Below are 15,382 nucleotides of genomic sequence, written 5' to 3'. Positions count from 1 at the left end.
TTGTCTATGAGCGAGATAAAGACCGGATTAGGATAGATGCGTATAATCATTCTAGCAGAACAACTCTATATTGCGAATAGAAGGTTAATAACGAAAACATATTGCTAGAATCAACAGGCGCAAGATAAAAGCCGTTTGTCCTTTTTGAGCGATGAGATACAAGCAATTTGTAATATAGCGTGCGAATAATTATTCCCTAAATTCTAGATGAAAACATATTGCTAGACTCAACAGGCGCAAGATAAAAGCCGTTTGTCCTAATGGAGCGATGAGATAGAAGCGATTTGAAATACAGCGTGCGAATAATTATTCCCCAAATTATAGGTTTAATAACGAAAACACATTGTTAAAATCATAATGAAAACATATTGCTAGAATCAACAGGCGCAAGATAAAAGCCGTTTGTCCTTTTTGAGCGATGAGTTAGAAGCAATTTGTAAAATAGCATGCGAATAATTATTCCCCAAATTCTAGGTTAATAACGGTAAAATAGCATACACATTAAGATTAACAACGAGTAGACACTAATTGTATTTGGTTCGAAGTTGTATAAATTAAAGCACATATGAATAAAAGATAGTTTATGGTTCTTACGAATAATATTTCTAAAACTCTAGATTGGTTCCTTTAACAACATGGGTAGTAAATCCTCTAAGGAGATCCTGGTATTGACAGGAGATGAACGGTTTATGCTGGGAAAAGATAAGAGGAACATTTTATTTTGGCCCGAAATGGAGGATGGATGTTTAAATGTTGAAAGATTTGAATTAAGGATAAAACAAATACATAGGGTCTGTGGGGATAAGACAGAGAAGCAGCGTACAGAGGGCCTTGACACCGCTCGTGTTTGGCTGGCAGAAGCTAGGAAGAGAGCGGAGGGGGCCAGGGATAAGGGCGTTGCTAACAATGATTTGGGTAACAAGGGAGGTAGAGAGGAAGAGACACAGAAAAGAGAACAGGTTTTAACAAACTTATGTAGAAAGTGGATAGAACCCGAGGACAGAAAGTGCTACAACTGCAATATAACTGGCCACATGGCAGAGGATTGTAAGGCCCCACCAAGGAACCGTAGACAGAGACAGTTTAGGGATAGACAGAGAGGAGAACAGGATTTAGCAAACTTATTGAGAAAAGTGGATAGAGACACTGTAGACAGAAGGGGAAAAACAGGGAGACGCGCTGACAAAGACGGAGAGAGGATGTGTTTTAATTGCGATAGAACAGGACATTTCGCCAGAGACTGTAAAACACCCTGTAAACATTGTGACCGAGTAGGACACAACTACCGAAATTGTAAACATGAACAATAGTGCTTCAGTGGTAGAATTCTTGCCTACCATGCAGGGGGCCCGGGTTCGGTTCCCAGCCCATGCACCATGGGACTAAAATTAAATTTAATTCTTGTTATGTTATGACTGGAACCATACGGTTGTTAGTGTTTGTTTAAGATAGAAACCGAACGTTTTGATAGCTTGTTTAGTTTAAATAGAAAGACAGAGTCGATAAAGTACGTTGTTTGTGGTCTGAATGGCCTGTTTTAAGGATTTATAGAGAATGGGAGTTGTATTTGAATGACGGAATCATGGAAAAGGTAGTTACCTAAATCTAATGAATTATAAGGAGCGGAAATTAATAATTGCGACAGAATTGTGGTGATATACATGATATATATATTTTTTTAACCCTTGGACATTTCATAAGACTATAAACCAATACCTAGAGAGATTAAAGGACGTGTCCAACGCTAATAGTGGGTTAATAGAACCCCCGTTAGTGGATGGATTTGATGCCCCGTATTATCAGGAATTAAAAATTGCTTTCCTCAGTGGAAAGCGTCCCGAGATAAATCGTGCCACCAAACAGAACCTCGTAGGGTGGGGGCTAGCAGATCTGAGGGAAGTAAGAGAGGCCAAAGAGGGGGTCGAGACAAATACAAAGAGAAGGTCAGGCGCCCCCAGCCAGACTCAGAGGAGGAGGCATGACTAACTATGGAGAGCGGGGGAACAGACACTAGTGAGGGGAAGGACGATTTTCAGAATTTAGTTATAAACAGCGATTGTGAAGTTTTTGAATTGGCTACAATTGGCTACAAAAATATTTTGACCAGTAGCAGGGGTATTTTTTTTACATGATCTAGATACGTTTATTTTCCCTTAGGAAGTCAGCTGTTGTTGAATTCAGTGTAAGAGATTTAACACAACAAGGCTGTGGAATTGATATACTAGTATTACTATATTTTGTTGTGAATAAGTTTAATAATGGTAGACTTATGTCAACAGGACAGGGATACATGACATCTGTAGGTGAACCAGGATTATTGAGGGTATCGAGATAAATTTAAGTAGATATGCAATATCTAGACAGGTTGATTTTTCTAAAGTTCAGGAGTGCAACCAAGGAGACAATGAGACATTTAGTCAATATTTGGAAACAACCATATTATGAGAAAAAGCTGGAGACAGATAGAAGGGCAGACAGAGAGATCCTCCCCTGCACTGCTGAAACCTTGAGGGTTGGGGAGTAGCAGGAAGAAAGAAGGGGGGCCAGCAGGAGTAGATAGGAAGATAATTTGGTTCACTTAGCTTTAGGATATTAATTCATGGAGAGACTATCGGCTCCATTGGCAGGCATGTATTTTAGTTTGGATTTTAAGTTTATGTTTGGTAAATTCGCTAGGAGGAGATATGAAAGCTTAGTTGGTTTCAGGTGTTAGACACTGAACCATTGCCCAGACACTATTCTGCACAGTAGGCCGAAATAGTAGCATTGACTAGAACCGGTGAAATAAGAAAGGAGAGAAAAGTTACTATTTACACAGACAAGCACATAGACATTTAAAACCATACAAAGCAGCATAGATAAATCTTAAAGACGATAAGAAACTTGACAGAGGATTGTTAAATGATAGCCAAGGATGAAGGCCCCAGGGAGAATTGGACATGTGGAAAATGAAATGGGGCATCCTACAAGAAAAGGTCTGACATAAGGATAATTTACTTATCCTACCAAAGACACTGTATGGATACGCAGCAATATTGATACATAGGCTAAGCAATGTATGAAGGGGAGGGAAGTATAGTAGAGTAGTTAGGAAAGAGTGATGGCCTAGAGGATAATTCCTTAAACAAAAAAAAAATTGTAAGAAGATCCATTCCAACATTTGGAATTGGACTTATTGAAATATTCCGAAATGAGGGGAAGAAGGGGTGTTTAACAAGAATAGATAAGTATAGCAAATGGGTTGAAGCGTTCCCAACTTACTTGGTGGACATGATTATGGTAGCTAAAATATTAAGTCAAGATATTATCCCTAGAGTTGGTTGACTAGGAGCCATCTTTTTAAATGATGGATGACAGTTTAGCTAATCAGGTAGAGCCTATAGAATGCCAGAGTTAGAGATACCAGAACAGGTAGACATGGAAGTTGAAGAAATACTAGCAGAGCACATGAGAAGACTGTTTGTTAACCAAACCCGTATGTCCAAGATTTTGTGTCCAACAGGTGAATTACAGGAGAAGGTGATTCACTCAATCCAACCAGGAGACTGGGTGTGGATCCAGTCCCTGAGGAGAAAAGACTGGTAGCAGTCCCGTTGTGAAGGCCCATACCAGGTTCAGCTAAACCACTGCCTTTGCCATTAGAAAAGCTGAGAGAGTCACTTGGGTCCACGTTAACCACTGCAAGAAGGTATGTACACATATGAACACTGCTGATCACACACAGAGTTAGGAGAAGAACCGATAGCAACAGGGTCCGGGGGTTACCTCCTTAACGAAGATTTCCTATCCCGACCGTTCATCACTGTGTGTGCTCCTAGAGGTGTGAGTATGGGGTGGTACCTAGCAGAGAGACTAAGGGCAGGAGAGGGTTGGCGGTTTTTGGGAAGAGTAGAGACTCTGAGCTGCATCATAGTCTAATCTGACTGATACATTCAGATCCACCACCTTCTGGCACTAATCATACGATACCGTTGTCATTGAGAAGAAGTAGAAGATAAACTATATAATACACTGATGAGTGACTTACAGAATAAGGAGTCAAAGAAGATCAAGATGTAGGATTTAAGGTAAACATTAAACAATTTCCTGGGGAAGCAGAAAACTGTACAGGAATTGGGGTTGGCCAGATTAAAGTACTCAGCCAACCCACCTCGGTTCACCTAAATTCCTGATGAGCACCAGTGTTATAGATACAAGAATGGCACCGAGAACTAAGATGATTTTAATGGCTGAAAGGTAATCGTTAATGTGACTGACTTAGGTTTGAGAGATGAATAGAACATTCTTAACCTCACAGCACCTATAACTGATGAAGGGTGGGCTAGTACCAGTAAAGGATGCATACGACAGAAATTACCACAAAGGGTGGTTAGGAACTTGCGCCCTGGGGTTATTGGTCCAACCAGTTCGAGTTAGTCATCAGAGGCTAGTTATAGGAGGCTAAAGTAGGGGCAGGAGGAGTTTTGACCAGGATGGGAGTAGCTTTGTCTAGAGGGATGCTATTGGCATCCTCAGGGAAGTTCCAGATGAATACAAAGCTATGAATCGAATATGTGAAGGCTTTAACACTACATTGTTTTGGTGGTTGACAATAAATAGAAATGTGGATTGGATTAATGACATTTTTTTATAATCAACAGAGAGTCATGAATGAAAACGGGTATGCAGTAAAGAGGTTCTCTGACCAATTATCCACCACCCCCCTCATGACCTGGTAAAATAGACTGACTCTCGAGATGTTATTGGCAGAAGAGGGCAGTGTAGGTAGAATGATTGGGTTCAGCGCTGCACGTACATTCCTGAGAACACATCCCATGTTTGGGAAATGGAAAAGTGTTGTAAGAACTGTATTATGGGCTGCTTTCACCTGTATGAGTGTGTTTGTGTTGTGTGGATGTTGTCTCGTCCCATGTGTGAGAGGTTTAATCACCAGGACTCTCGAGAGATCGATGACGCAGCAGTTGGTGAGATATGGACCGATTCCGAGCTCCGATGAGTGGGATGGCGAATGCGGGCCTCCAGGCCAGGAAGATGGCTCCGTCTCTTTTGATAACGAGGAGCCAATGTTTGATGAAACAATTTTCAACGTTTTGATTGAATTTTCAACGTTTTGATAGACTGTTCCTTTAATGAAAATTATGATGAAAATCCTGAATCAAAGTATCATAATTGGAAAGAGGCCTAGGACTGTCATTGATGGGTATAGGAGGAATAATTATGTATTAGTCTTGTTTAATCCTTGTATCACAATTAAATTCAATATAGCGTGTGATTTCACAATTACGTATTTCCATATAGCGTATGATTATTGTATTTACATATAGCGTGTGATTAATAGGGTTCTCATATAGCATCTGATCATCATGGTGAATTATTGAATCATTTAAGGGTGGAATTGATAAGAGAATTATCTAATAAATGTAAATGAATCAATAAACCATGATGAATTATTAAGTCATACAGCAGGTTTAATGAATAATCAATGTAATAATCAATATAGGGATCTATTAGTCTGATTAGTTCCGGAAAGTCCAGGAACCACTGGAGAGGGAAAGAAATGTGTGTATGCAATTAGTATAGAGAGATAGAGGGACAGATGGTCAAGGGAGTAAAAGCTTCAAAGAGTTCTTAACCTTGAGGGAAAAGAACAGGCTGAGCGCTGGATAGTGATAAACAGTGTGAGAAGTTTATGGGGGTTGCAGGTCACCAACGGATTGTGTGTAAATGCATGTGCGTAAGTAAGCAAGAACTATATAATGACTGTTTTGTTATCCTGACCTCAGAACGTTCTCTGAATAAAGCTACAGAAACCTTTTGCAGAAAGCTGAGTCCTTGCCTAATTATTATGACCCATTGTCTTACAAACCTTGGGCATTAGTCAAGGCGAATTGATTATTGATTATTATCATCAAGATATTAAATTCCTTTAACAGAAGCGCATAGCCTAAGGTCTGACGTTATGTATAGCATGTTACTGTACAGCCACTGCGTTCCAATTTAGGTGTTTATCTGTGCCAAATACTATTTTCAACCTGTATATGTGTACATGTCTAACAATTGCTTGTTTTACGTTTTGTTTGATTAAAAAGCAAGCCCGTATATGCTACCCTACTATAACAAAAGCTGGTTCAATAGCAATGCGTCTGGTGTCTTTTTTTTATCCTGGACATGCATTAGCCAAGTAGCCTATCCATAAAAGGTTTCTAAAATGGTTTACTCGTGAGGCTTTTGCATTATTCACAATTCACATAGGCATACCTGCAGTGCATAGACTACTCCATTCAGCTTGTATCCATGACCATTTCCGAAGAGCGGCTCTTGTCCAGTTACCAAATACACGCCAAACATATTCAAATTATTCAGTCATATAAAACCATGTTTTTCACTGTTGCTATTACTGGTTATTGTAATAATTAATATAGCTATTTTCTACCAACTGAGGTACTCAAAGCACTTTACATAGTAGAGGGAAACCCACCACCAATGTGAAGCACCCACCTGGGTGATGCACAGCAACCATTTTTGTGCCAGAACACTCATCACACATCAGTTTAGAAGTGATATATGCCAATTAGTAATGAGGGGGATGATTAGGTGGCCATGATGGAATGGAGCCAGGTTTGGAATTTAGCCATTACACCAGGGTTAACACCACTAATCTTACAATACGTGCCATGGGATTTTTAAATGACCACAAAGAGTCAGGACACCTGTTTAATGTCACATCTGAAAGACTGTACCCTACGCAGGGCAACGTCCCCTTCACTGCCCTTGGGAATTGGGATTTCCTTAGACTGGAGGGAAGAGTGCCCCGTACTAGCCCTCCAACACCAGATCCAGCAGCATCTGGTCTCCCATCCAGGGACTGACCCAGATCCACCCTGCTTAGCTTCAGAGGCAAGCCAGCAGTGTAATGCAGGGTGGGCTGCTATTTATTAAACTGTATCAATCCGCAATGGACTAGGAAGAGACTATTCCGTGCCCCCAGCCGAATTAAGACATCACAAAGACCGTCAGTAACCTACAGAACTTGAGACAACGGCATGTCGTATTAAGCAGTGAACAGCATTGATTGGCCTGTGAGTTTCTAAGCCCTCTTCACACCTATAATGAGTTAAACCCAACCCTTTCGCGCCACCGCCAGCTATTGCACTCAATTCCCTGTGAAAATAGCTAAAATATTTTTGATACACCCCCGGAACCTATAGCTATACCGGCAGCGCTAATATTTATCATTGCGCTAGCTTTGTAAAAATAGAACCCCTATGTCTACGATTTCTGACAATACCCCCATCCTTTTGAGACATAGTTACACACTTCTCCACGATAGTAAAGCCCAAGATAAAATGTGGTTTGCACAAGTAATCGTATGAATATTGTCAGTTCAATCGGTGATAATCCACTTCTCAAACAAAACCAAATGAAAGCTGAACTGAGCTGTATTCTCAGGTGGGCGTGGCTTGAGCCTTGCTACTGAAATGACATAACCTACAAATAAATCCAGCTCTAGAAATTTTTTAAATATTTAGCCAGGTAAGTCATTGAGAAGAAATTCTCTTTTACAATGCCGATCTGGTAAAATGCATAATAACTGCACATCCCACAGTGTTTTATGAAAGACCTACAATCCATGCATGGTAAATGAAAGGGGCATGTTACTGTATCAAAAGGGCCCTGATTACCCCCATGTTCCACCCAGCCTGCAGTTCGGCCAATATCGACCTGGTCCTCCTCATCGATGGCTCCAAGAGTGTGCGTCCCCAGAACTTTGAGCTGGTCAAGCAGTTTGTCAACCAGGTGGTGGACTCCCTGGATGTGTCCGCCCATGGGACTCGAGTGGGCCTAGTACAGTATTCCAGCCACGTGCGTACAGAGTTCGCCCTCAAAATGTACGAGAAGGCAGATGACATCAAGAAGGCGGTATTGAACGTGGAGTACATGGAGAAGGGCACCATGATGGGCCTGGCCCTCAAGCACATGGTGGAGAACAGCTTCTCGGAGGACGAGAGTGCCCGCAAGAACATCCCTCGCGTGGGCCTGGTCTTCACTGACGGCCGCTCTCAGGACGACATCACTGAGTGGGCCAAGAAGGCCAAAGAAGCAGGTCGGTGACATAAACTTATAAAGCGCCTGCAGTAATGTTTACATAAAGCCAAGGGAATGACAAAGATTGCATTAAAATGAGAATATCTTGCTTTGATAAGAGCTCATATAACATGACTAGGAAATATGGAATCAATTGGTTCATACATGAAAACAGTTTAATAACTTTTTCTTTAAAGCGTAATACGTACTACTTACAGACAACAAATGTGCCCAAATCAGCTGCCATTTGCTACTTTGGTGTGTGACTGGCTGTTTCAACAAAACAGTTCTTGCAATTAAATACAGTTTAGGACTTCATCCAACATTTTTGTGACATACTGTGTTGTCCTCCTTGTCAGGTATCACCATGTATGCTGTTGGTGTTGGGAAGGCCGTGGAGGATGAGCTGCGTGAGATTGCCTCAGAGACACTAGACAAGCACTTCTTCTATACCACTGACTTCACTTTCATCAACCAGATAGCCGAGAACCTCAAGCTCAATGTCTGTGCAGGTACTGTATTCTATGATCAAAGCAAATCACAACACATCAGAACATGTTATTTTAGAACACTATCTACAGTCAGGCAATGTTTGTGTGTGTGTGTGTGTGTGTGTGTGTGTGTGTGTGTGTGTGTGTGTGTGTGTGTGTGTGTGTGTGTGTGTGTGTGTGTGTGTGTGTGTGTGTGTGTGTGTGTGTGTGTGTGTGTGTGTGTGTGTGTGTCTTGTGTCTTGTGTCTTGTTTCTTGTTTCTTGTTTCTGTGTGTGTTGTGGACCCCACAAAGATAGTAAAACAAATCGCGTGTGTGTGTGTTTCAGAGGAGAGCCAGGGAGAGATTGAGGTGAAAGACCCATGTGCCTGTGAGAGTCTGGTTGAGTTCCAGCAAGCAACAATATCCACTCTGGAGCAGCTGAAAACAAAATATATCCTTCTATATACTGCACTTGTTCATTAAAGGTGCACTTTGTAGCTTGTCTTTCCCTGCTGTAGCATGACCAATTACTGTATATGCGACTCATTTCAGGAAAATATGCGTGTCGCACGCCACTACTTCACAGGAGAGGTATTTGAACTTAAACATTTATTTTTGATCAAAATGGGTTTTTGGCAGAAATGCCTTCCGGAAAATGTGAACTTTCATGTGCCTTAATAACAAACTTGTATGCCATCTGTAAATACGAATAAAATTGTTAAATTACTAGCCTAGTTGGTTTAGCCCCAGAAAAAGGGGAATCTTCCAGCTAGCCATAATTGGCTGAGATAATGGATGGGCTGGACATGCCGAGAGATGAGTTCGGATTGGTCTGTCATGTAGCATGTGCTGCCATGTAGCATGTGCTGCTCAGTATGTGTAGGTAATCCTTTCTACTGCAGCTTTTTGTGAAAGATATCGTGAAAAAGTACATAAGTGTTGCTAATGCCCTCCACTTTCTGGAGGACAATCGTGCCATGCTGACTCTCTCTGACTGAAAATGAATCAGAACATGAGAAAATCCCTGATATACGTAAAAACATTTTCAATGAACCAGACATTGTAGAGTCTTCTGAAATGGAGATCAACAGTGTTGTTGTCACGGAAGAAGTTGACCGAGTTTTGAAATCAGTGGAATACCCGCTGGAAGCAGAGTATGATAGCTAAGGAGATGGAAAAAAAATCTGGCATTTGATTGCAAAAAGAGTCAAAAAGAGAACACAGAAGGCTGTTTTATAAAACACCAGTCTCTGGATTCCATCTTCAAACTAAGGGCAACCATGGCATCTGTGACAGAGAGGGATAAGCATTCATCCATGCATACGGGTAAGAGAATCTAGCTAGCAACATTCAGATATTATACGTTTATAATTTTGTCAGAAAGTTGTTTTCATTGCAAATTAAAGCGTACTGTTAGCTAGCTAGCTAATGTTACGTGTTTGATCTGTGTAGTAATATTAGTATCTCAGAAAGAAATTTGCCTTGCTAGTTATAGCCTAATGTTAGCGAGCTAGCTAACATTGAACCTTGTTGGTTAACTTTAGCTAACTGCAGATTCATGCATGGTGGATAGCTATGACAATCAGTATGGGTTGGGATTATTGCTGCGTTCAAAACAATTGGGAACTCTGGAAAAAAAACGAGCTCCGACTGGGAAAAATCGTTTTGAACGGTCATTTAACTCGGAATTCCAACTCGGGAACTCGGGCCTGTTTCTAGAGCCCCGACTTTCCGACCTGAAGATCACTGACATCATGATTTGACCTTGTATTTTTCCCAAGTTCTCGTATTTTTCCAAGTTCCCAGTTCCCAAGAGTGTGCTAAGCTGTCATCAAGGCAGCTTTGAAGAATCTCAAATATAAAATATATTTCGATTTGTTGAACACTTTTTTGGTTACTACAGACTCCTCTTTAAATCTGGGTATTCCTCCAAAGCTCCATTGTCCTGAGTCTACACAACTCTGCCAGGACCTAGGATCAAGGGAGATACTAAAGTGTTTTAGTACTATATCTCTTGACACAATGATGAAAATAATCATGGCCTCCAAACCCTCAAGCTGCATACTGGACCCTATTCCAACTAAACTACTGAAAGAGCTGCTTCCTGTGCTTGGCCCTCCTATGTTGAACATAATAAACGGCTCTCTATCCACCGGATGTGTACCAAGCTCACTAAAAGTGGCAGTAATAAAGCCTCTCTTGAAAAAGCCGAATCTTGATCCAGAAATTATAAAAAACTATCGGCCTATATCGAATCTTCCATTCCTCTCAAATTTTTTTGAAAAAGCTGTTGCACAGCAACTCACTGCCTTCCTGAAGACAAACAATGTATACGAAACGCTTCAGTCTGGTTTTAGACCCCATCATAGCACTGAGACTGCACTTGTGAAGGTGGTAAATGACCTTTTAATGACGTCAGACCGAGGCTCTGCATCTGTCCTCGTGCTCCTAGATCTTAGTGCCGCTTTTGATACCATCAATCACCACATTCTTTTGGAGAGATTGGAAACCCAAATTGGTCTACATGGACAAGTTCTGTCCTGGTTTAGATCTTATCTGTCGGAAAGATATCAGTTTGTCTCTGTGAATGGTTTGTCCTCTGACAAATCAATTGTAAATTTCGGTGTTCCTCAAGGTTCCGTTTTAGGACCACTATTGTTTTCACTATATATTTTACCTCTTGGGGATGTCATTCGAAAACATAATGTTAAATTTCACTGCTATGCGGACGACACACAGCTGTACATTTCAATGAAACATGGTGAAGCCCCAAAATTGCCCTCGCTAGAAGCCTGTGTTTCAGACATAAAGAAGTGGATGGCTGCAAACTTTCTACTTTTAAACTCGGACAAAACAGAGATGCTTGTTCTAGGTCCCAAGAAACAAAGAGATTGTCTGTTGAATCTGACAATTAATCTGGATGGTTGTACAGTCGTCTCAAATAAAACTGTGAAGGACCTCGGCGTTACTCTGGACCCTGATCTCTCTTTTGAAGAACATATCAAGACTGTTTCAAGGACAGCTTTTTTCCATCTACGTAACATTGCAAAAATCAGAAACTTTCTGTCCAAAAATGACGCAGAAAAATTAATCCATGCTTTTGTTACTTCTAGGCTGGACTACTGCAATGCTCTACTTTCCGGCTACCCGGATAAAGCACTAAACTAACTTCAGTTAGTGCTAAATACGGCTGCTAGAATCCTGACTAGAACCCAAAAATTTGATCATATTACTCCAGTGCTAGCCTCCCTACACTGGCTTCCTGTTAAGGCAAGGGCTGATTTCAAGGTTTTACTGCTAACCTACAAAGCATTACATGGGCTTGCTCCTACCTATCTTTCCGATTTGGTCCTGCCGTACATACCTACACGTACGCTACGGTCACAAGACGCAGGCCTCCTAATTGTCCCTAGAATTTCTAAGCAAACGGCTGGAGGTAGGGCTTTCTCCTATAGAGCTCCATTTTTATGGAATGGTCTGCCTACCAATGTGAGAGACGCAGACTCAGTCTCAACCTTTAAGTCTTTACTGAAGACTTATCTCTTCAGTAGGTCCTATGATTAAGTATAGTCTGGCCCAGGAGTGTGAAGGTGAACGGAAAGGCTGGAGCAACGAACCGCCCTTGCTGTCTCTGCCTTGCCGGTTCCCCTCTTTCCACTGGGATTCTCTGCCTCTAACCCTTTTACAGGGGCTGAGTCACTGGCTTACTGGTGTTCTTCCATGCCGTCCATGGGAGGGGTGCGTCACTTGAGTGGGTTGAGTCACTGACGTGGTCTTCCTGTCTGGGTTGGCGCCCCCCCTTGGGTTGTGCCATGGCGGAGATCGTTGTGGGCTATACTCGGCCTTGTCTTAGGACGGTAAGTTGGTGGTTGGAGACATCCCTCTAGTGGTGTGGGGGCTGTGCTTTGGCAAAGTGGGTGGGGTTATATCCTGCCTGTTTGGCCCTGTCCGGGGTATCATCGGATGGGGCCACAGTGTCTTCTGATCCCTCCTGTCTCAGCCTCCAGTATTTATGCTGCAGTAGTTTATGTGTCGGGGGGCTAGGGTCAGTCTGTTACATCTGGAGTATTTCTCTTGTCTTATCCGGTGTCCTGTGTGAATTTAAATATGCTCTCTCTAATTCTCTCTTTCTCTCTTTCTGTCTTTCTCTCGGAGGACCTGAGCCCTAGGACCATGCCTCAGGACTACCTGGTATGATGACTCCTTGCTGTCCCCAGTCCACCTGGCCGTGCTGCTGCTCCAGTTTCAACTGTTCTGCCTGCGGCTATGGAACCCTGACCTGTTCACCGGACGTGCTTGTTGCACCCTCGACAACTACTATGATTATTATTATTTGACCATGCTGGTCATTTATGAACATTTTAACATCTTGACCATGTTCTGTTATAATATCCACCCTGCACAGCCAGAAGAGGACTGGCCACCCCTCATAGCCTGGTTCCTCTCTAGGTTTCTTCCTAGGTTTTTGGCCTTTCTAGGGAGTTTTTCCTAGGGAGTTTTTCCTAGCCACCGTGCTTCTTTCACATGCTTTGCTTGCTGTTTGGGGTTTTAGGCTGGGTTTCTGTACAGCACTTTGAGATATCAGCTGATGTACGAAGGGCTATATAAATAAATTTGATTTGATTTGATTTTGATTTGATTTACATGATTCCATATGTGTTATTTCATATTTTTTATGTCTTCACTATTATTCTACAATGTAGGAAATAGTAAATATCAGGAAAAACCCTTGAATGAGTAGGTGTGCAAACTTTTGACTGGTACTGTATATATATATATATTTTTATCATTACCATAGATACTTTATAAATATGCATTTAAGTGATATACTGTAGGCCCAAATCCTAATGCCTGTGTGTGTGTGTGTGTGTGTGTGTGTGTGTGTGTGTGTGTGTGTGTGTGTGTGTGTGTGTGTGTGTAACTCAAGTTGTTGCAGAGATCTTCCATTGACATCAATGCATAATTTATACCAAAGTCCAAATTTTGTTCACACGTTTCAAGTTAGGATTCAGCCCAACATCAATCCAATAATGCCATCCCATTCTACTACTACTGACCACAATATCATTAAACTCAGCCCAACTTTTTTCATACAGGCCATTTGACATTAAAATTGAATGATGTGTTTATTTCCTTAACCCATTTCTACTGACAGGTATGACTGCACGATTGGAGGGCATGGAGAACCAGCTGCTGTCACGAAAATGAGGGATGTCATTCAAGTAACCCAGCAAGAATAAGGAGATGCGTTGAGCATAGAATAATTTTCCTGTCAAGAATGTAACAGTAAAAACACAAGTCCTATCAATGTCGAATTTCCATGATGTAAATGACCCAAAACAATATTTTATGTTGAATATCTCATTTCAGCGCATGAATGTGGACATGCAATGGACTTCAAGCACATCCATACTTAATGTAGACATAATCACAGGCAACTAGAAAGTATATCCATTGTTTATAACTTAAAGCTCCAATATGTAACTTTTTGGGCGACCCAACCAAATTCACATAGAAATATGAGTTATAGATCTGTCATCGAAAGTCTAAGAAGCTGGTAGATTGGTTCTATGCTTCCAGTTTTAAAGTTTTGTTTGTGTGTCTTTTTACTTTCATTTTTGTACATCTTCAAACAGCTGAAAATAAAATATTATTGGTTATGGAACATTTATTTCACAATTGTTTACATGGTACAAAGATTCTCTACACTATAATGTCACAATGAACTTAAATTAGGCAAAGTATTAGAATTTTATCAACCAGGAAATGCCGGGGCGATTTCTGCATAGTGCGTGTTAAATACACAGTATTTTTCCATTCTCACACCAGACGGTTTTTATTTGTGCTCCGTTTCAGACATAAAGACATCCTTAATATGGTTTGTTAATGTTATGTGTTTATAGCAAGTTTGATACCAGCAGTAGATAACTGGGGGAAAAAATTATTAATAAGTATTATTATTATTACCACTTCAAATTCGGACGCATTTTCTCATAGAAAGTAATATAATCCAATATTTTTTGAAGAATAAATTATAGGAGAGTCGTAAAAAGAATACAAAATTAGGGTACCTGGATTCACAAAAGTGAAACCAAGCGTCACAAAATTACCTAGATCAAAGCAAAACATTACTGTCAAGAGGGTGAGAAAGTTCTGTATTAATTTGAGCTCCAAAAAGACATCCTAAATGAGTAATTAAGATCACATTAATTGTCTTACTTTGTAACTATGTATGAAGTTGAATGAGGTCATGAATTTACTGGTATATTATGTGAAATCAAAATACCACCACAAAGGAAGGGAAGTTTATGCCCAACTATTGCTGTGGTTTACTTAAGCAATAAGGCCCGAGGAGGTGTGGTATATGTTCTTACGCATGACACAACGCGGGGGCCTGGACACAGCCCTTAGCTGTGGTATATTGGCCATATATCACAAACCCACGAGGTGCCTTATTGCTATTATGAACTGGTTGCCAATGTAATTAGAGCAGTAAAACGAAATGTTTTGTCATACCCGTCGTAAATGGTGTGATATACCACAGCTGTCAGCCAATCAGCATTCAGGGCTCGAACCACCCTGTTTATAATTTATTTTAAATGGAGTGAGCTTTTACAGTTGAACTGATTTGCCCTATCTTTGAAGGATTTTACTGCATTTTCTTGAGACCGAGAGAATGTCACTGAGCTATGTAAATGAACAAGAGGGCCTTTTAGTTTCTTGTTGTTCTTTATTTAGTCTTGTATTAAACGACCATGCGATGGAAAGATTTATACTCCTATATTTGGTTACCTGTACTTTTTGTATTTTTTCTAATAACCTTTTT

General features: G+C 40.9%; 1 protein-coding gene across 1 annotated transcript; it reads left to right on the top strand.

Moving 5' to 3' along the window:
* The first annotated feature begins 7,610 nt into the window (after window positions 1-7,610).
* Window positions 7,611-9,039, top strand: LOC106565034 (matrilin-4). The gene is made up of 3 exons (XM_014131617.2): window positions 7,611-8,104; window positions 8,445-8,597; window positions 8,903-9,039. The coding sequence occupies exons 1-3, from the start codon at window positions 7,642-7,644 to the stop codon at window positions 9,037-9,039; spliced, it is 753 nt and encodes a 250-aa protein (XP_013987092.2). The 5' UTR covers window positions 7,611-7,641.
* The last annotated feature ends 6,343 nt before the right edge of the window (window positions 9,040-15,382 follow it).

The sequence above is a fragment of the Salmo salar genome, chromosome ssa12, assembly GCF_905237065.1.
Source record: "Salmo salar chromosome ssa12, Ssal_v3.1, whole genome shotgun sequence".
In the NCBI taxonomy this organism is placed as follows: Eukaryota; Metazoa; Chordata; class Actinopteri; order Salmoniformes; family Salmonidae; genus Salmo; species Salmo salar.
The sequence above is the reverse complement of the archived record's forward strand: the minus strand, read 5'-3'. Positions and strand labels throughout refer to the sequence as shown.

Coding starts and splice junctions, on each gene's coding strand:
- LOC106565034 (XM_014131617.2), top strand. CDS start 7,642: ATGAAAGGGGCATGTTACTGTATCAAAAGGGCCCTGATTACCCCCATG. Junction 8,105..8,444: donor CAAGAAGGCCAAAGAAGCAG/GTCGGTGACATA, acceptor CCTCCTTGTCAG/GTATCACCATGTATGCTGTT. Junction 8,598..8,902: donor CAAGCTCAATGTCTGTGCAG/GTACTGTATTCT, acceptor TGTGTGTTTCAG/AGGAGAGCCAGGGAGAGATT.